Genomic DNA, 20,841 nt, shown 5'->3' with positions numbered 1-20,841 from the left:
AATTACTGATTGGAGCTGGCTCACTCGTATTGGCAGGCCCCACCCTTTATAGACACGCGACTCCATCCTCGTGTCCACACCCCATGAGCCCTTTAAAACAAGGGTAGCCAAAGACAATGTATCCCATGTCTGCCCCAAGGAGCGTGGCCGCTGAAGGTTCCAGGACCCAGGCAGCAATGCTCTACCTTGAATTGAGCAACTAGGCCAAGAGTATGACATGCCAGAGACCCAAGGTCTCCACCAGCCACACCATCTATAAAATATGGTGCAGCTGCATTCTTTGCAAACTGGGCAAGACCCTCAGATCCTCTCACCTGTTCCCTCCTGCTCCCTGGGCCTCTCCGCAGATGCTGCTGACTCTGCCTTCCAGTGCTGGAGAATGGCAATGCTGGGTGGAGACTCCCCTACTACGGCTGTCAGGAAGGTCTAACAGCATGGGGGCATTTAGCATGGGTCAGTGCTCCTGCTTTGTGGCCAAATGTCAGCTTCAGTGACCAATTTCTTGTTCTATCAGCACCCAGAGAGCACAGGATTTGCCGTGCTAGGTCACCACAGGGCCCAAAAGCCAGGTATCCTGTCTTCATAACCAGAGGCTTCGAGAAAGGTACCAGAGACCCTGTAGTGTGTAATTATGGAAAAACCTACTCTTTGAGGGAATGTGCCCCCCTATAGTCAGTGGCTGGCTCCTGCCCCATGGAGGTGGTTTTATAGTCCTGGTGTCCATAGGTGCCGACTTCTGCTGGTGCCGGTGGGTGCTCGACGCCCACCCCCCCAGCCCCACTCTGACTCCACCCCTGCCTCACCCCCTCCTGCCCCTGCCCACCCCCATTCCAACCCCTTTCCCGAAGTCCCCACCCCACTCTGCCCCCTCCCTGCCCCTATTCTGACTCCTTCCCCAAATCCCTGCCCCGGCCCCATCTCTTCTCTGCCTCCTCCCCTGAGCGTGCCATGTTCCCGCTCCTCCCCCCGTCCCTCCCAGAGCTTGTTACACAAAGAAACAGCTGTTTTGCAGTGGCAAGTGCTGGGAGGTAGGTGGAGAAGTGGGGATGCAGCATGCTTGGGGAGGAGGCGGAGCAGCGGACAGTTGGGGAGGGAAGCTAATTTTCCCCATGGGTGCTCCAGCCCCGGAGCACCCACGGAGTCAGCGCCTATGCTGGTGTCTCCTGCCCTCTCTAGCTGGTGATGTTCGGATTATCTATATATATGTCTCATCCATTTTTGAATCCCACTAGACATTTGTCCCCCTCAATACCCTGTGGCAGTAAGTTCCACCAGTGAATTATGTGTTGTTAAGAAAGCCTTTCATTGATAAGTCCTGAAAGCCCAAGGCACTGAGGCCACAGTGACTGGCTCATGGCTGCTGTGTGCCCGGTCGGAGGGTCAACGGTGCATCATTCAGGCCGCCTGCCCGCACCCCCGGGTAGAAGTATGGCCGCAGGGGCTCCAAGAAGGTATCACTGAAGGTGTAGATGTGAGAGCTACCGTTCACATTGTAGAAGGACACCTCTCCAGCCTCATAGTCCAGGAGGATGCCGATCTGCCGGGGCTTCACTCTCAGCGTGAGCTCAGTCAGGTGGGAGGTGAGCGCTGCATACTCATTCCCATTGCGCAGCCACACTGTCCAGAAGCCGGTCGCTGGCGAAGGCGTGAATATTCCCTGCCTGCTCACACACTCCTCACAGACCCCCAGAGTCCAGCACGTCTTGTCCCCCACCTCCACCTCCCAGTAGTGCCTCCCGGCTGTGAACCGCTGCTGGCCCAGGATGCAGGTGCACATGTCAAATCGTTCGGGGTTACTGGGGACATCCTGCCTCTTGTCGCCCACCCTCACGCTCCGCCGATCCTGGGACAGGAGCAGGTAGGCGTTGGCTGTGTTGGGGTCCAGAGTCACGTCCACTAGGGACAGAAAGAGAATCACATGGTGCATCCCATTCATGTCTGTTGGTTAGTTGTGTCCTGCCCTTTCCTAGCACCTCCCTCAGAGGTGCTTTATAGACTGGAATGAATCCAGCCCAAGCCCCGGGAGCTGGGTTGGTGTCATTATCCCCGTATGACTGAGGCACAGAGAGGGGGAGAATTGCCCTCAGTCACACAGGGAGTTGGCAGCTAAGGCAGGAGGAGGCCTGACTTTCCATCTCCTAATCTAAGCCGTAGACAACCCTCCCTCACAGATCCAGGAATAGAACTCAGGAGCGCTGACTTCCACCCCCAGCCCTCCCCATTCATACTCACTCCCTGCCCAGAGCCAGGGATAGAACCCAGGAGTGCAGATTCACAGCCCCCACCCCCCATACCCACTAAACCTCACTCCCTGTCCAGAGCTTGGGATAGAACCCAGGAGTGCAGATTCACAGCCCAGGGCCGCCCAGAGGATTCAGGGAGCCTGGGGTGTTCGGGGGGGGGGGTCCACTGCCAAATTGCCACCGAAGACCCAGCACTTCGGTGGTGGGTCCTGGGGCGTAAGGACCCCCTGCCACCGAATTGCCATGGAAGATGCTCTGGGGGCCCAGGCCCCACGAGAGTTTTCCAGAGTCCCCAGAGCAAGTGAAGGACCCCGCTCCAGGGGCCCTGAAAAACTCTTGTGGGGGCCTGGGGCAAATTGCCCCACTTGCCCCCTTCGGGCGGCCCTGTCACAGCCCCCCCCCCATACCCACTAGACCTCACTCCCTGCTCAGAGCTGGGCATAGAACCCAGGAGTCCTAATTTCCAAGGTGTTTCCTAACCACTGTCCTCTTGAATATTCTTCCTAGAAAGCACACTAGGCACTGCCTGTGATTGGCAGGCACTCAGTTCAATGTGTGTAGAAATCACCCCCTTTCCTCCCAACAGCTGGGCCTGTTCCTTTGGCAGAAGGTAAAGAATGTCATTGGATGGTTATAAACATAGCTCTCCACTAGCCATGTGCGGAAAGGTCCATGCCGCTACCTTTGGTACAACTGAAATCTTCTGGGGCCAGGAAACACGATCTGTTCCCACCCTAGTGAACAGAGCTGTCCTCTGTTCTAACTCAAAGCCTCACAAAGTTAAAACGAAACCACCATGATTTGATATCTTTGATGAAATGATACATTGGGTTGACAAAGGTAAATGACTTGGACTTCTGTAAAGCATTTGACTTGATAACACACAACATTTTGATTAAAAACTAGAACAATGTAAACTGAACATGGCCCACGTTAAAGGATTAAAAACTGGTCAACTGATAAATCTCAAAATTTAATTGTAAATGGAGATTCATCAAGCAGCTCTGTTTCTAGTGGGTTTCTGCAAGGATTGATTCTTGACCCCTGTCATAAACATACAGCTAAGGGTAGCATAAAATCCCTCCTTTACCTGTAAGGGGTTAAGAAGCTCAAATAACCTGGTTGGCAAGGACCAATAAGGGGAAAAGATACTTTCAAATCTGTAGGGGAAGGTTTTGTTTGTGATCTCTTTGTTGATCTCTCTCAGACAGAGAGGGAACAGGTCAGGAAAAAAACACCTCCTAAAACCCTACCTGAAATAAGCATCTAAGATTACAAAAATTGTAAGTAACAGCAAAAAAATGTATTAGATTATCTTTTGTTTTAGCTTGTGAATTTTCCCTATGCTAAGAGGTAATTTTATTCCTGTTTTGTACTGGGAAGCAGAATCAGAGGGGAATCCTCTTGGTATTTAAATCTTTTTATTTACCCTGTAAAGTTATCTTCCATCCTGATTTTGCAGGTGTGATTCTTTTACTTTTTAAAAAAATAAAATTCTTCTTTTAAGGACCTAGTTGATTATCAGTGTCCTAAAAACCATGGATTTGGTCTGTGCTCACTTTTTTAACCTAAAAAATGATATGATTCTGAGACAAAGCTGGAGCCAGTAGCGCTGGGAATGATGGAGAAAGGAAGAGAGAGTTGAGCCTGAGCAGCTCAAGCCAACAACCCTTAATCCAATGACTGCTTCGTCTTGAGTAGATGCTTCTGAATAATAAATTCCCTTCCAAACTGAGGTGGCACCTCCTCTCCTCCCTCTACCCCCAGATGATACACAGGAATGGGCCCAGGCTGTCTGGCTGTGACAGGCCCAAGGATCACAGACCTTCAGTGTCTGTGCCAGGCCTGGGGCTCACAGCCCTTCAACCTCTGTGACAGGCTCGGGGCTTGCAGGCCTTCAGCCTCTAGGCTGGGCCTGGAGCTCGCAGCCCTGCAGCGTCTGCACCAGGCCCAGGGCTTGCAGCCCTTCAGCATCTCCACTGGCCTGCAACTCACAGTCCTTCAGCCCAACTCTTTGGGACTCAGCCCCAGCCACTGAAAAGTTGGAATTTCTTTATTAAGCAGAAAGTGGATTAGTGCCCATGACTCAAAAGCAGGCAGGCTGTGTTCTTGGAGCAGGGCTCTTCTCTGCGCAGGTTCAGGCCCTGCCTCACAGTGTCCTTACCTTTCCTGAGTTGGCATTTATATCCTGTAGCCCTGGCCATGTTTCACTGGCCCTCATTTTCCCTAATAAGGGAAGGTTTGCTCCTTCCTCTCTTCCCGAAGCCCTGAGGATTGTCCAGCCCTGCTGAGCTCTCAGTGGTTCCCTGTGACTGCCTTGACCACACAGCCTGTCATGTTTCCCACTTCTGGTTTGGAAGGAACATGTCTGCTAACATACAGCTGGTCTGGGCTTGGCGAGATGCTGGATGAGGCCAGTGCAGAGTCACAAGCAGGGCCGGTGTGTAGTTTCATAATTTCATAGAATTTAACGGGACATTGGATTATCTAGTCTGACTCCTGTATAGCACAGGCTAGACAGTCGTTCCACCCTGACCCCCCTTTCACCTGGACACCCCGACACCCTATTGAGCCCAATGACTTCAATCAGATCAAAGCATTCCAGTCCCCAGGAGACTCCGTTGTTGTGGGCCACAGGCAGAGAAGAGGAGAGACTGAGGTTCTGCCAATGTCCAAGGCCCCTGCTGGGAAATTGATTAGGTAGGATCTGCCCAGATGATCCCAGGAGGTGATCCCTGCTCCCTGCTGCAGAGGAAGGTGAACACTCCCCCCGCCCCACCCATTAGGTCCCTGCCAGTTTGATCTGATTCCTTCTCAATCCCAAATTGCCAAATTGTGACTCTGAGTATATGAGCACAACCCACCAGCCAGGCATCTACACAGCACAGGTGGATTGATTTGTGGGCAGGAGGTCTGTGTTGGGCAGTGAGGGGTCTGTATCTAGGACCTCTGCTGCTGTACAAAGGACACTGTCACGCCTCCTGAACATCGCTGTGTCGCTGAGTGTGGCTCTGATGGGGCTAATCAGCTCTATGTGTCCTGGGTTTAGGAGCTTCTTCTCTAAAAATCCCTGGCTGAGGTAGGTAGGGGAACCCAGATTGGCCCTGGATCTAGGCAAACCATGGTGATTTTGCTCTGATTTTGGGACTTTGTTCAAGCATAAAACTGCAGGCAGATCTAGGAGATACACACAGGGCCTGCAACCAGAGCTGATGAGCTACACATTTGTCTAACACACACACACACACACACACACACACACATACACACACACTCACGTATGCAGTCACACCCACAAGCACACATGCGCTCTCTCTCTCTCACACACATTTGTGTGCTTGGCACTTGTGGTTCTTCTCTGGTCCTGTATTTCCTCTGCACGGCCCATACCCCTTTCATCAACACACTGAATAAACCTGCACCTTAGCATTTTGTTTTGGGGACTCATGCCTTTGACCCAGAGATCCATGAGCCCCAAATCACACAGCCCCATGAGCTCCCCTGTATTCTCTTCCCACAGACTGTGCCATGCCCAGCTCCTGGTTGCCCCCTTTTTATCTTCCCTCCTTTACCTCTGTATTTCTGCAGTGTTTCCCTCAACCTGGGGACCTCATAGGAATCCTGTAGCTCTGTGTGAACAGCCTCTGGCTCCAGAAGTTTCACACTGTGGCTCCTAAGGAGAAGACATTATCTGTTTAGAATACAACAGACAGCCATAGGGACCTCTAACAGGAACACAATGGGGAACTGAAATATGCCTCCTACCTGATCAAGGTGCTTTTCACATCCTAAAGGGGAGAGAAAACACAAAAGCAATTAAAGGTCTGCCTCTTAGTGAGGATTTTTCATGCCAAGCCAGATCTTTGCCCAGCCAGTCCAGCATCCTGCCTCCTCCAAATTCATCTCTCTCTCTCTTCCAGCCTTTGCAGCCCCAGGAAGCCCAAGTCCTCTTCCCTAATGTACAGCGCCTGGGACCCAGATCCTTCATGGTATTTAGGTGCCTAACTCCCACTGATTTCAATGCCTTAAATACCTTGGAGGATCTGGGCCTGGGAACATAAAGAAAAAGCTCAACTTTCATTTTTTAAATCAGTTCAGTTTCTTCTTCTCTTGCAAAGATGCTTGGAAACATACCTGGTAGAAAACAGCCACCAGGGGATGGATGGTGAGTGGTCAGGGTGACACTAAACTTGGAGGAGTAGTAGATACGCTGGAGGGTAGGGATAGGATACAGAGGGACCTAGACAAATTAGAGGACTGGGCCAAAATAAATCTGATGAGCTTCAACAAGGAGAAGTGCAGAGTTCTGTGCTTAGGACGGAAGAATCCCATGCACTGCTACAGACTAGGGACCGAGTGGCTAGGCAGCAGTTCTGCAGAAAAGGACCTAGGGGTTACAGTGGAGGAGAAGCTGGATATGAGTCAGCAGTGTGCCCTTGTTGCCAAGAAGGCTAACCTCATTTGGGCTGTATAAGTAGGGACATTGGCAGCAGATCGAATGATGTGATCATTTCCTTCTATTCGACATTGGTGAGGCCTCATCTGGAGTACTGTGTCCAGTTTTGGGCCCACACTACAAGAGGAATCTGGAAAAATTGGAAAGAGTCCTGCAGAGGGCAACAAAAATGATTAGGGGGCTGGAGCACATGACTTATGAGGAGAAACTGAGGGAACTGGGATTGTTTAGTTCGCAGAAGAGAAGAATGAGGGGGGATTTGATAGCTGCTTTCAACTATCTGAAAGGGGGTTCCCAAGAGATGGATCTAGACTGTTCTCAGTGGTACCCGATGATAGAACAGGGAGCAATGGTCTCAAGTTACAGTGGGGGAGGTTTAGGTTGGATATCAGGAAAAAAATTTTCACTCGGAGAGTGGTGAAGCACTGGAGTGGGTTACCTAGGGAGGTGGTGGAATCTCCTTCCTTAGAGGTTTTTAAGGTCAGGCTTGACAAAGCCCTGGCTGAGATGATTTAGTTGGGAATTGGTCCTGCTTTGAGCAGGGGGTTGGGCTAGATGACCTCCTGAGATCCCTTCCAACCCTGATATTCTATAGTTCTATGATTCTATGGTACCAGCCTTGGGCTCAGGAAATGCAGGTTCAGTTTCTGGCTTGGCCATGCACTCCTTGGGTGAGTGACTGAGTCTCTCTGGCCCTCAGTCTCTGTACAATGGGGATAACAACACTGCCTAGTCCCAGGGTGTGTGAGGATAAATGCATTAAAGACGGGGAGGCTCTGACACCATGGCAGCCACATAAGTGCCACAGAGGGACAGGGCTGTTAACTGCAGCATGAAGCACAGACTTCAGCAACCCAGCTCCCAGCCCTGTCTTGCACAGGGCACCTTATAGACTAACAGACGTTTTGGAGCATGAGCTGCATCCGACGAAGTGGATATTCACCCACGAAAGCTCATGCTTCAAAAGGTCTGTTAGTCTATAAGGTGGCACAGGACTCTTTGCTGTAGTGCCATGCAAGACAGGGCTGGGAGCTGCTTTTACAGATCCAGACTAACATGGCTACCCCTCTGATACTTGCACAGCACTGTGCCTTACTGTGGCTTCAGGAGGTCACGCCTTTCTGAAGCCGGATTTGATCAGGAGGTGGTGGGGGGGGTCTGCAGCGAGCATAGAAAGACTCTCGGGAGTCTCAGGATTTGCAATGGTATTGCTGGAACACAAAGTGTTCCTGACCCTCCCAGCCAATGGCCTCACAGAGTCACTCCGATGCCAAGCAAGCAGGAAGGTCCCTTGGGACTGGCAGGTGCCTGCCTTGAAGTAGCTGAAAACGGTCCATGAGACAGAGGGTGCTACTGAAAATAAAAAGTTCAAAGACCCACAGAGGTCACGGCCAGGAGGGACCATTCTGACCATCCAGGCTGAGCTCCTGCATCACCCAGGTCAGAGGCTCCTCACTGTGACCCCAAAGGGCCTCGGGAGGCTGCTCCAGTGGCTGCTCCCCTTCCCTGTTGCAAACCTTCTCCCAGTGAGAGGTTTCCAGGCTGGGAAGCAGGGAAGTGGGGCAGGAGGACCCTAGCAGAGGGTAGGGGAGTTTGGCAACTGGTACTGGAGGGCAAGTTGCCCACTCCTCCCTCAGTATCAGCAATGGTTTTCTCTTCTCTGTCTCTTTTTAGTCACTCTCTCATTCTCCCCTCTCACTCGCTCACTGCAGAGCCCGGTCAAGAGTAGGTGGCGAGTATGATAAAGTGGGAATTTTTGATAATATTTTTTGGGGCCTTCAAGCAATTAAAAAAATTAATCCTGATTAAGCACATTATTAAACAATAAGAGAATACCATTTATTTAAATATTTGTGGGTGTTTCCTACATTTTCAAATATATTGATTTCAGTTACAACACAGAATACAAGTGCACAGCACTCACTTTATATTTATTTGTATTACAAATATTTGCAGTGTAAAAAACAAAAGAAATAGTATTTTCCTTTCACCTAATACAAGTACTGTAGTGTAATCCCTTTTATCATGAAAGATGAACTTACAAATACAGAAGTATGTACAAAAAAACTGCATTCAAAAATAAAACAATGTAAAACTTTAGAGCCTACAAGTCCACTCAGTTCTACTTCTTGTTCAGTCAATCTCTCAGAGAAACAAGTTTGTTTACATTTGCAGGAAATAATGCTGCCTGCTTCTTGTTTACAATGTCACCTGAAAGTGAGAAGCAGCATTCGCATGGCACTGTTGTAGCCAGTGTCGCAAGATATTTACGTGCTAGATGCACGTAAAGATTCATATGTCCGTTCACGCTTCAACCACCATTCCAGAGGACATGCATCCATGCTGATGACAGGTTCTGCTCGATAATGATCCAAAGCAGTGCAGACTGATACTTGTTCATTTTCATCATCTGAGTCAGATGCCACCAGCAGAAGGTTGATTTTCTTTTTTGATGGCTTGGGTTTTGTAGTTTCTGCATCGGAGTGTTGCTCTTTTAAGACTTCTGAAAGTATGCTCATAGATTTTGGAAGGCACTTCAGATTTTTAAACCTCGGGTCAGGTGCTATAGCTATATTTAGTAATCTCACATTTGGTACTTTCTTTGCATTTTGTCAAATCTGCAGTGAAAGTGTTCTTAAAACGAACAACATGTTCTGGGTCATCATCCAAGACTGCTATAACATGAAGTATATGGCAGAATGCAGGTAAAACAGAGCAGGGGACATACAATTCTCTCCCCTTATCCCCCGAGGAGTTCAGTCACAAATTTAATTAATGCATTATTTTTTTAATGAGCATAGATTGTTTTTAATTAGCATAGAATCATGTCTTCTGGAATGGTGGCTGAAGCATGAAGGTGCATATGAGTGTTTAGTGTATCTGGCATGTAAATACTTTGTAATGCCAGCTACAAAAGTGCCATGCAAATGCTCGTTCTCACTGTCAGGTGATGTAATTAAGAAGTGGGCAGCATTATGAGTGAGTGAGGGAGTGGCGGGGCTGGGAGGACCCGCCTGGGCAGCGGGCGCTGGAAGCAAGGGGCAGCCGGGAGCACCTGATGCCCGGCCCGGCGGGGAGCTGTCTCGCAGGGGTCAAGGCCCCCCACAGCCTGGGGCACTCAGCTGCCCTGGCTCAGGCAGGGGCCGGCCTTGGGCACCCCTGCTGTCCTGCCCTGCAGCTGGGGCAGCCAAGTGCCCCCAGCTGTGGGGGGCTTTGCCCGGGAGGGGCTCCATGGGGTGTGCCTGAGAGTGGGTGTGGGAGCAGCCACCCCTGGTCCATGGCAGGGAGGGGGAGATGCCTGAGGGTGGATGGGGGAGCGGGGGGGTTGGTGGGGCTGTCCCTCAGGCCTGTGTGGGTGTGATAACAGGGCTGCTCCCAGGTCCATGGCAGGGGGAAGGTGTCTGAGGGGGTGTGGGAGCACCCCCCCAGCTCCATGTGAGGAGGGGAGACAAGGAAATCAGGACTTTCTGTCCCAAATCAAATAACTGTCTCTGAGGTGCTTCTCTGAGCAGATTCTTCTAGTCTATTATCTCCGGTAAATATAAACAAACTTGTTTGTCTTAGCAATTGGCTGAACATGAAGTAGCACTCTAACATATCACATTGTTTTGTTTTTGCGTGCAGTTATGTAACAGAAAAAATCTATATTTGTAAACTGCACTTTCATGATCGAGATTGCACTTCAGTACTTGTATGAGCTGAACTGAAAACTACTATTTCTTTTATTTATCATTTTTACAGTGCAAATATTTGTAATAAAAATGATAATATACAATGAGCACTGTACGTTTTGTATTCTGTATTGTAATTGAAATCAATATATTTGAAAATGTAGAAAAACATCCACTAATATTTAATACATTTCAATTGGTATTCTATTGTTTAACAGTGTGGTTAAAACTGCAATTAATCATAATTATTTGTTTTGAGTTAATTGCATGAGTTAACTGTGATTAATCGACAGCCCTACTATTTTTATGAAGCCTTTGTGTGCCTCAGTTTCCACTATGTGTTAATTTGTTACCTAGTGGGTGGGAAAGGACTGCTTGTTCTCAGGGCAGGCTAGGGGACAGAGGTGTGGATGGCTGGGCCTTAATCCCCAATTCAGTGGAGCATCTGAGAAGACAAGGGCAAATCCAGACACCAGAACATTGACACTTGGCAGCCAATGACTCAGAGGGATATGGACCTCCCCATGGTTGCCCGTAGGGAAGCTGAACAACAACCCCCCAGCATGAGACCAAAGGAATGGCATGGTATGGGGTGAGGGATAAGAGCTGGTTTCTGGAAGGAGTCAGGGCTCTCACCTGGAGTCGGACGAAGGCGGTCAGATGTGGGATAGACAGAACTTCAACCATGGGATTCACTACAGCTTGGCTGGGCTCTGGGTTAACCAGAATGGACCATGCTTTACCCTTCACTTCTCTAGGCTACCCTAAAGACTTCCTGGGCTGTGTTCCAGTTAATGAATAAACCGTCCCACTTTGACAATGCTGTCCGAGTGCCACTGCTAATGCTGTGAGATGCATTAGGCCCTAACGAGCACACAAGTCTCCAACAGGGTCTGTCTCAGTTGGACTCGCTGAATGGAGCTCATGGTGTGAAGCAGGAGTGTTGCAGGCCCAGAGGTCCATTCTAAGGAGGCAGTGAAGCCATGTGGTTTGTGCTTGAGGAAGATCAAGACCCTATGGGAGTCTACCACTGAAGGGGTTCCTCCTAGAGACTGTTCCAATGCTGGGGCCATAGCACTGATCCTGTGGATCTGTGTGTGACACTGCTTCCCATATTTTTCATAGTAATATTATGATATGATTGTGTCATAATCATAATGTATTTTATACAAGACAGGGCATGTAAAGTATCACTGGAAAGGTTATGATTTACTGAATATGATTATCCTATTTGTATGCATGTATCATTTTTGTATCTAAAGTTGGGAATATTGACTATACGTCTATACTACAAAGAGTTTGCACCTGGTGAACGCCAACCAGACAGAATGCAATCAATCCGGCTGGATAGCTGGAACAAGTCAGTGGACAATTAAGGAGAACAATTGGTCTTTGAAGATGCTAATATCCCACCTTCCTGAGAAGCTTTCCTGGGCTGCGACAAACCGCCTCTGATTCATGGCTGCTTTGATACTGCAGGATCATGTATTCAAGTCATCCATGATAGGATACCAGTATTTTTCCACTGAGAGGGGTGGGAATCACACTAAAAGACAAAAGATTTCTACCATATGTAAATCCCATTTAAGGCAGGGGAGTGAGATAATCGAGGTTCATCTCCCCACCCAAGATGATTGCTGTAAACACCTAAAACTGACCAGGGGAAGAAAGGACTGAACCCAGGCTCAAGGGTGTCTGGCCTGTGAAAGAAATACCTGGAGTTTTAAGCTGCAAGCAAGAGCAATTTGCCTTCAAGAACCTTTGCAATCTGCCCAAAACAACCTTCAGGGTGAGAATTTGCTAGTTAAAACCAGTGTATTTAGTATATTGAGCTTATCTTGTGTGTTTGTTTCATTTGCTAGGTAATCTGCTTTGATCTGTTTGCTATCCCTTAGAATCCCTTGTTTTCTCTAAAACCAGTCTGTGGAATTCATAACTGGGGTGAGGAGGAAAAAGCTGTGCATCTCTTCCTCCACAATGAGGGAGAGAGTGGATTTCAGTGAGCTGACGCTGGACAGTTCTCTGTGCAGCACAATATGACACAGTTTTGGGTCTATACTCCAGGGGCAGTGTACACTTGAGTGCTGGGCAATTCCTTAGCTGAGCCTTCCCATGCAGAGCTGATCTCAGCACCTGGGTGAATATAGCTGCAGCTGGGGTGTCCCTACCTGTGTGTGTACTGGAAGGGGGCTTGAGAGCCTGTCACAGCAGCATAGAGTAAGGGGAACCCAGGTTAGTGGGACAGGCGGGCTCAGTGGTATCCCAGTTCCATGTGGCACCTGGGGAAAACCTGTCACATCATGAGAGGGGCTCTCACCTTGAGCAGGTCAGCGGCTGGCTGCTGGCATTTCTGCTCGATCTCCGTTATCAGCTGGGCCAGGCTGGAGCTCTGCTCTACCAGGAACGCCGCGTTCTCCTGAAGCTTCTGCAGGGTCTCCTCCTCCTCCTCCTCCAGCCTGCACACGAGGAGCTGCTCTTCCTCTTCCAGAGCCCGACGGCGCTTGGCAAACTGGGCTACAATGACCTCTCTCTGCGCCCTCACCTTGTCCTGCAGGGGCAGAAACCACGGGAGTGGGAGGAGGAACCTCAGTGGGATAAGACCAAATATGACACAGGGCAGTTTGCTGAGAGTTACGGGGTAGTAGGTAGTAGGCTGGTGGGCTGTTTACTGGGGTGATCTAGAGGAGATGGGTTGGGCCTCACAGAATGTTTCCTGGGGATCTAGAGGTGGTGGGTTGGACACAGGCCATTTGCTGGGGGTCTAATGGCTGTGCACTGGGCCCCAGGGTTGCATTTGCTGGGCATCTAAGGGTTGTGGGTTGGGAACCATGGCCCATTTTCTGGGGATTTAAAGGAGAAGGGCTGGGCCCTGTGGGATCTTTTATGCCAGAGGTGGCCGAACTGTGATTCATGAGCCACATGCGGCCCTTTTAATGTTAAAGTGTGGCTCACAGAGCCCCCCATATCCCCCCTCCATTCTCCACCTACCAGACTTCAGGGGGGAGCTTGGGACCTCTGCCTTGTAGCAGGGTGGTGGGGTAGAGGTTTCTGCCCAGCATGGAGTGGGGGGTCTCAGGGCTTCAGCAGGAGTGGGGCTAAAGCCCCAAGCCCCAGCAGGGCCCGTAAGTTTGGTCACCCCTCATTCATGCTATAATATTATGCTCCTAGCACATTGTAACAAACTGCCCCTTTGTCCCTGTTATTGTCCTCCCTTGCCCCTAGGGTGCCCCCCCATTCATTCTGTCATCCCCACTTCTCCCTGCCATCATGCCCCTTAGCGCCACCCCCTATTCTTGAGCTATTAGTGGGGCTGGTGGAAATTCTTTGTGCTAGAGGTTTTCCCACAGAAAATGGCTGTTTGGTCAGCTCCAGCGGGTGTGGCTACACAGGCAGGGGGCAGGAATGGCTCCGGCTTGGCACACAGTTCCTGCGGTTCCAGCTCTGGGCACACAGACTCCTCTGGGCTCTTCTGCACTGGTGTGCCACCTCAGCCCCACAGCAGGGCAGGAGAGAATGGCAGCCGAAGGATAACAGCGCACACTGATTGCACAGCCACGAGCTCCGCAGCCTGACGAACCAGCCAGAGGCAAGGTCTACTCTGCATGGACAGGGGCAATGCATGTCCCCCCATCTCCGACACACACATACGCACACACACACACAGGCACACACACACATTAAGCAACCTGTGGGTGGGACTGAAGGGCTGAGATCTACATTCCCTTCTGTGTTTGCCAACAAGATGCCAATTGATGTCCCTTGCAGAAGTGGGTATTTTTGTGTTGTGGAAAGTTGTCTGCTGGTAAGTGAACTGAGAACCCCCCAAATTCAGTCCATGAGTCCCTAAATAGATCATCAGCCAGCAACAGCTTTCAGTCACTGCTGGATTGGACCTGGAAAGGGGTGAAAGACTCCACATCCCATCAGCAGGCCCTGAGCCATGCAGTCCCCACTGCACTCTGCCATGTGCTCTACAAAGCCCCTCCCAGCTCTGGTGGCTCTGGCTAAGCCTGTCTGGCTGGCCTGGTGCAGCAGTACTTTGGTTCCATGCCATGATAATGGCCAGGAATGCCTCAGGACTCAGGGGCTCCCCTCTCCCCAGGAGCCCAGTCCCTTTCTCCCCCACGCAGTCAGGGCCATGGGCTGCATTAACCCTCATGGGGCTGAGGCTGGGAGTGAGGGGCAGGGCTGTGTTACCAAAATGCTTTTTACTGTTAGCAGGAGGCGGTGTGGACTCCAGGGGGTTCAGTCACCACTCTCCCCTCCTGCCTGGCAGGGCTGGGAAGAAATCCTCAACCAACAAGCCCTCTCCCTCTTCCATTGATATGCAGGAGCTGGGATTGCTGCTCCTTTGAGGATCTTGTGCCTGTCTGTCACTCTCAATGGGCCCTGGCAGAGTCAGGTTGGCATTGTGGTTGCCCATTTCCTCCCTGCCACCATCCCCCCACGCCTGAGCACAGAGATCTGGGCTCTTGGAGTGTAGACGGGGCATGGCAGTGGCGTAGCTGCTTCGGGAAGGGGGAGGGGAGCATTGCCCTCCCCAGCACCAAGCCAGGGAATCAGGCAGAGCCATGCACGATGAAGCTGGGCCCAGCCCCCCCTCGGACAGAGCAGAGCTGGGAGCAAGCCCAGTACAAGAGCTGATCAGACTCTGTGGCAACACAGCACTTCCTGGTCCCTCAGATTGTGCAATGAGCAGAGCTTGCACAACTGCCCTGGCAGGATAGTTTGAAAATGACTCAATCAGGATACTTGGGAAACAGATTCATTTGTGAAATGTGGGAGGCTCCAGCTATAAATAGAGCAGAGGGTGTGGGGGGACACACATGGTCCAAGCAGCCCTAGCACCTTGCCACAGGGGCGCATTATGATAAACTGTTGTGATTGAGCTAAGCTGGCCTCAGGCTGGCAGCAGAGGCTGAGGACTGTGACTACGATGCCATTCTGCTGTATGTTCTTCTCTTGGGAACAGTGCAGCAATGGGGCCCTCCCCTCTGCCATACTTATGTCTTAGTCCCCTGTGGAGGGAATTTTCCATTCGTGCCCCACCAGGATGCTCCATCATAGTCTCAGGGCCTGATTCTGATCTCAGTTATACTGGGAAAAATCAAGAGCCACTGGAGTTAAATTGATGTAAAATCAATGTGAATAAACAATCAGGTCCTCAGTGTGGATGTCCCCCCTCAGCAAATGTGCCAGACCCCCATACTATTGCTTGGGGCCCACAGTCCCATGGCACAAGGGAGGCTGTGGTGGGATCACACTCACGACACCTGCCTTCCACTGGGCAGTTTTCTTCCCCTCTTGAGCCTGGAGCTTTGCAACTTCCCCCGTCATTTGTCTCAAAAGATCCAGAGCTTCCTGCAGTTTCATCTGTGGGGAGAAAACAGGGCTGAATCCTCCCAGTACCCACTTATAATTATAGAATCATAGAATATCAGGGTTGGAAGAGACCTCAGGAGATCATCTAGTCCAATCCCCTGCTCTAAGCAGGACCAATTCCCAACTAAATCATCCTAGCCAGGGCTTTGTCAAGCCAGGCCTTGGAGATTCCACCACCTCCCTAGGTAACCCATTTCACTGGAGGGCTCAAGGAAGGATTCTGAAATGGGGCTCCAATGGCTGCAGAGAACCGCTCACCCTGGGGTCCTTGAGCTGTGGAGCACTGGGCAAGGGCATGGGTCCCTGAAAGGAACCTTCACTCCTATAGCGACCATTGAACTAGTCAGGGGAAGAAGCAGAGAGATCATCACCTCAGGACTGTCAGAGGTGACTGGGCAGGGATCCCGCCCCCCTCTTCTCGGCAGTTCTCCATTCCAATACAAGGGCTCAGGCTCAGTTCCAGGGGACAGCGGTGAGGGGGCAGCCAGCTGGGGCCCAGCTCTGGGTAGGGAGCAGCCAGGTAGGACCCAGCTCCACCGAAGGAGGCAGCAGTGAGGGAGTGGCCAGCCAGAGCTCGGCTCCAGGCTGGGGGCAGCAGTGAAGGGTCAGGTAGATGGGGCTCCCTGCCAGGGGGTGGCAGTGAGGGGGAGGCCAGACAGGACTCACCTCCAGTTAGCAGTGGTGAAGGGGAGGCCAGATGAGGCCCGTCTCCAGGGAGGGGGTCATAGGTGCTGGAACTGCGGGTGCTAGTTGTGGCAGCACCCCGGGCTTAAAGTGGCTTCCATCATATGCAGGATTTACAGTTTGGCTCAATGACTCACTATACAAATTGTTCCAGCATCACTGGAGCGGGGCAGCAGTGAGGGGGAAGATAAGCGAGGCTTGTCTCCGGTGATCAGTGGTGGGGGGCGGCCAGATGGGGCTATCCTCCAGGGGGTAGCAGTGATAGGGAGGCCAGAGCTTGGCTTCACAAGGCAGTGGTAAGGGAGCAGACAGCCAGTGCCCAGCTCTGTGGCAAAAGTGGTGAGGGGCCCAGCTCCAGGGCCAGTAGCAGCGTAGAACCATGTCCTCCATCAGTTTGTTCACACGCTCTTGGTCTGGGTGCCCAACCTGCTCAAGCAGGTGGGGTCGCAGCCTGATAAGCTGTGTTGGGGAGAGAGCCCCTCACAGCCGCTCCTTGGATGCCCTTTCTAGCTGAGAGAGCTCTGTTCATAGGCTCTGGAGGATGGAGAATTTCTCCATGGCTACAGGTGGGACCACCCAACCAGGGCCCAGGGCATGGGTCAGCGACAGGCACCTTCCCTGTCTAAAACCCCAGGCAGGAGCCACAGCCCATTCTCACAAAAGAGCCCAGAACTCAGAAGGCTGGGAATGGGGGTGGAGCACATCCCTCGGGCTTTGCCTGGCAGCCCCAACCCCTCTCATGGCTCTGGCTAGTTGGATGCTTGTCATTGCTCCTACCTTGTAGTCCTGGGCAGCCTCCTCGATGGGGATCACAGTGTGGGAGCGGTGCACCCGGGACTTGTCGCACACAAGGCAAATGGCCTCCCCGTCATCCTCACAGAAGAGTCGCAGCTTCTTGCCATGCTTCTCGCACAGCTTCTCCTTGGGCTCCTTGTCTGGCTGAAGTGCCAGCTGCTCGATGCCCTCCACAATGTTCGCCAGCTGCTTGTTGGGCCTGAACGTGGTCTGCAGGAACCCTGCTCTGCACTGAGGGCAGAAGAACACCTCAGCTGTGGAGCCCTCCCACCTCTCGCAATAGTTGGTGATGCACACACAGCAGAAGTTGTGCCCACAGTCAATGGTCACAGGGTCCCTCAGATACTCCAGGCAGATGGAGCAGGACACTTCGTCTTGGAGCTTCTCCACCAGATTATTTCCTGAGGCCATGGCTGCTGCACTCAGAATATTTCCACTTGCGGTCCGCCAGCCAGTCAACAACAAGAGTTCCTCCTTCCTGCCTTTCTCTAGCAGGGTTGCAGCAGGAGGGGCTAGAACAGGGAGGGACGGACACTGGAGAGTGGAGGAGGGACTGGAGGCTAAAGTGCACTGCAGATTTGTTTTTGATTGCGATTTCCCCCTTGGAAGCCCTCAGTGGGTTTTATTGCTGGGAATTTCCTCTCCAGATTCCCAAAGGCTTCAGAAGGGAAACAGCTGCGGCAATGCATGGAGTTTAGGCTTCGATACTTGTCTAGCCCAGCCAAGAGCAGTTCACCATCCAGACAGCCACAAACCAGATTAATGGGTTTCTGCCTCACCCCAACCCCGATGCCCAGCTCTGCTTGGAGTGCCCTGACACTCCTGCTGCTGGTGCGAGGTGAACCCAATGTTAACCTTGCACTAGGAAAGTGAACCATCTGGAACCGACCCAAGCCAGTGCTCCCACCCCAGCCACACTGGATCAGTTCAAGAACCATTGCAGTTTTGTGTCACATCTGCACTAGTTGTTGCATTATCAACACTCCCTGGATACCTATCCCACAATTACTATCTCAGCTCTCAGACGCAGTGCTTTATGGGAGATTTTGAAAGGCCACTTGTGTGTTGTTGGACAGTAGCAGAATGGCTAGTTGAACTCTTTTAGTTTGTCCCTGTTCACACTGGTACTAAAATAGTCCAGACCAAAGCTGATTAGCCTGAATCTGTCCTTTAGACCTGCTAAAAGTCTCATCTTCTTCAGCCAGTTCTTAGGGTGCTTGGAGCGCTCTCTGTCAGTAAGCTAGTTCACTAGAAGTAGGTCATGCTGCCTTAAACAGCCTGGAGGCTGGTCTGTACTACAGCACTCACAGGGTCAAACACCAGTTTAGCAGCGCCGTTTTTAAAACCAGCTAAAAGTTTCTTCAGCATAGACAGACCCTTAAACTCCAGGCCCTGACATAGAATCATCGAACCATAGGGTTAGAAGGGACCACAAGGGTCATCTTGTCTAACCCCCTGCCAAGATGCAGAATTTAGATCCACCTGCAAATGGTGGGGTTGGGCAGGCTTCATCTTAGACTACAAAGAACTAAAATATTCACTCTTAAGTAGAACTGGTAAAAAAAAAATGATGGGACCGTTTTCCTTTGGAATATGGTGCTTTGACAGAAGCAAAATGTTTCACAGGAACAAGTCAATTTCAGCATATTTTCCAACAGAAGAGTTTTGAAACTATGCAAAAGGAAAATAGGACGTTTTGTTTCGTTCTGAATTTTTCATTTAATCTTGTCTTTTATAATATATTAAATACATTATTAAAGTTAATATATTATAATAAATGTATGTATATATTTAATATAGTCAATATTTTATATCAATGTTCAGACATTCTCAGATAAAAAATGTGTAGATAGGATGCTTTGATGTTTCAAAGTAAAAATATTTCAGAATTTCCATTCTGCTAGATATTTCAAGATTTCAACTTTTTGGCCCAATGCAGGACAAAAAAGTAAATTTCAAGATGTCAGAATTTCCCGTAGGATGGAAATTGTGTGCTCTGTTCGACTCTTATTACAAATTACAAATACCCTGGCACCTAATGCTGATGCTCCCAGATGAATGGCAGTGTAGCTGTCATAACCAGGCAACTACATATTTGGTTCATTTTAAATTGGTGCCTGTCAACACAGTATCTGAGGGTCAAGTATCTGAGTGTTATTTTTCCTGTTTGAAGGCAATCTCTTTTCCCTGTTAGCAAGAACTAGACTTTTTAAAAAATTTAATATAAAGGTGCATGGGTGTTGGTGTTTACACTAGAAAGTTGTACTGCTCGAGCTTTATTAGTATAGTTAAAGCACTACAAAGCAGACACAGATCAGTTTAAAGGTGCTTTATACCACTACTATAGCTATTCCAGTACCGGGAGGAGAATAAGCCAATTTCATGTAAGGCATTTTTATAAAGAATAACTGTGTCTGCAATAGAAGTTGTGCCAGGACAACTAGTTCAATAAAAATAAATAAATAAACACACTCGTAACCAAAATAGTTATGTAAAAAACTGTATATAGACCAGGCCTTTAAATGTTAGAAAACATCATAGTGAAGGTTGCTTGTACTGTTACCCTGAAAACAGAATTTAGGTACCCCCAGAATAACTCACCTATTGCCCCCTCCTGGGTTTACGAGGGGTTCCTTCCTAACAGTTCACCTGTTAACCAATCAGAGACAGCTCCAGACAATAGCACAGGAAGCAGGTGCTTGGGGCGGCCCATGGAAAGGGGTGGCACATCTGGGTCTTCAGCGGCGGGTCCCTCAGTCCACGTGCAGCTCCAGGCACCAGTGCAGCAAGTGCATACCTGGGGCAGCAAGTTGTGGGGGGCGGCCTGCCAGTTGCTGTGAGGGCAGCAGGCAAGCAGCCTTTGGCAGCATTTCTGCAGTTCTGTGGGAAGTCTGCCAATTTGCCACCGAATCCGCATAACCAGCGGACCTCCCGCAGAAACGCAGCTGAAGGCTGCCTAACTACCGTGCTTGGGGCAGCAAAAAGCATAGAGCCACCCCTGCCACAGTCCCTCTCGGAGCGAAGGACCCGCCACTGAATTGCTGCCGAACAATGAAGCAGCGCAGTAGAGCTGCTGCAGAACTGCCGCCGATCACAGCTTTATCTTTTTTTTTTCCTTTCGCTTCGCTGCTTGGGGCGGCAAAAAAACTGGAGCCAGCCCTGTTACCAATCTGTTCTCATTAGGTATGGGTCTCCAGGGTGGCCAAGGTCTCTGTTTCAAAAACTCCCCAGAACAGCTTGGACTTGTTACCCCAAAAGGACGTGGATACGGCCTTCCAATTAATGATTGACTCAAGCAGTGTTCTTTCCGAAACAAGGTACCTTTTATTGGTGCAAACAACAACCCCTGACACATTAATAATCTGAAACACAAATCCCTCACAAGTTAAAGAGCACCCTAAACCATATTGCCTTACAGTTTGAAGAAATGCTAAGCGATGAGCCCAGCTTCAGATCGCCAGTCTTCCACGGGTCACTGACAGCAGTTCTTAGATGTTCTTTAGTCTTACATATATAAATTCCTCTTGCGATCAACACAGCACATACATTCATCTTTATTAATCCCCCCCACACACACACATATATATATACTAACACTATACTATACTGT

At 50.2% G+C, this 20,841-nt stretch overlaps 1 protein-coding gene across 1 annotated transcript; it reads right to left on the bottom strand.

Annotated features, from left to right (window-relative positions):
• Positions 1-1,048: 1,048 nt before the first annotated feature.
• On the bottom strand, positions 1,049-17,676 carry LOC115642592 (E3 ubiquitin-protein ligase TRIM39-like). The gene is made up of 6 exons (XM_030546236.1): positions 17,214-17,676; positions 15,648-15,743; positions 12,688-12,918; positions 6,009-6,031; positions 5,816-5,916; positions 1,049-1,896 (listed from the first exon to the last, which is right to left on the bottom strand). The coding sequence occupies exons 1-6, from the start codon at positions 17,640-17,642 to the stop codon at positions 1,352-1,354; spliced, it is 1,425 nt and encodes a 474-aa protein (XP_030402096.1). The 5' UTR covers positions 17,643-17,676; the 3' UTR covers positions 1,049-1,351.
• Positions 17,677-20,841: the final 3,165 nt, after the last annotated feature.

The sequence above is a fragment of the Gopherus evgoodei genome, unplaced genomic scaffold (assembly GCF_007399415.2).
Source record: "Gopherus evgoodei ecotype Sinaloan lineage unplaced genomic scaffold, rGopEvg1_v1.p scaffold_42_arrow_ctg1, whole genome shotgun sequence".
Classification (NCBI taxonomy): domain Eukaryota; kingdom Metazoa; phylum Chordata; order Testudines; family Testudinidae; genus Gopherus; species Gopherus evgoodei.
Note: the sequence above shows the minus strand (reverse complement) of the source record. Positions and strands in the feature narration are given on the sequence as shown.

What these genes read in the sequence shown, in the direction of transcription:
- LOC115642592 (XM_030546236.1), bottom strand. Translation starts at nt 17,642, where the DNA reads ATGGCCTCAGGAAATAATCTGGTGGAGAAGCTCCAAGACGAAGTGTCC. An exon ending in AGAAAACTGCCCAGTGGAAG is followed by an intron (nt 12,919 to 15,647) that starts GCAGGTGTCGTG and finishes CTGCCCCTGCAG; the next exon opens with GACAAGGTGAGGGCGCAGAG. An exon ending in CAGCCGCTGACCTGCTCAAG is followed by an intron (nt 6,032 to 12,687) that starts GTGAGAGCCCCT and finishes TCTCCCCTTTAG; the next exon opens with GATGTGAAAAGCACCTTGAT.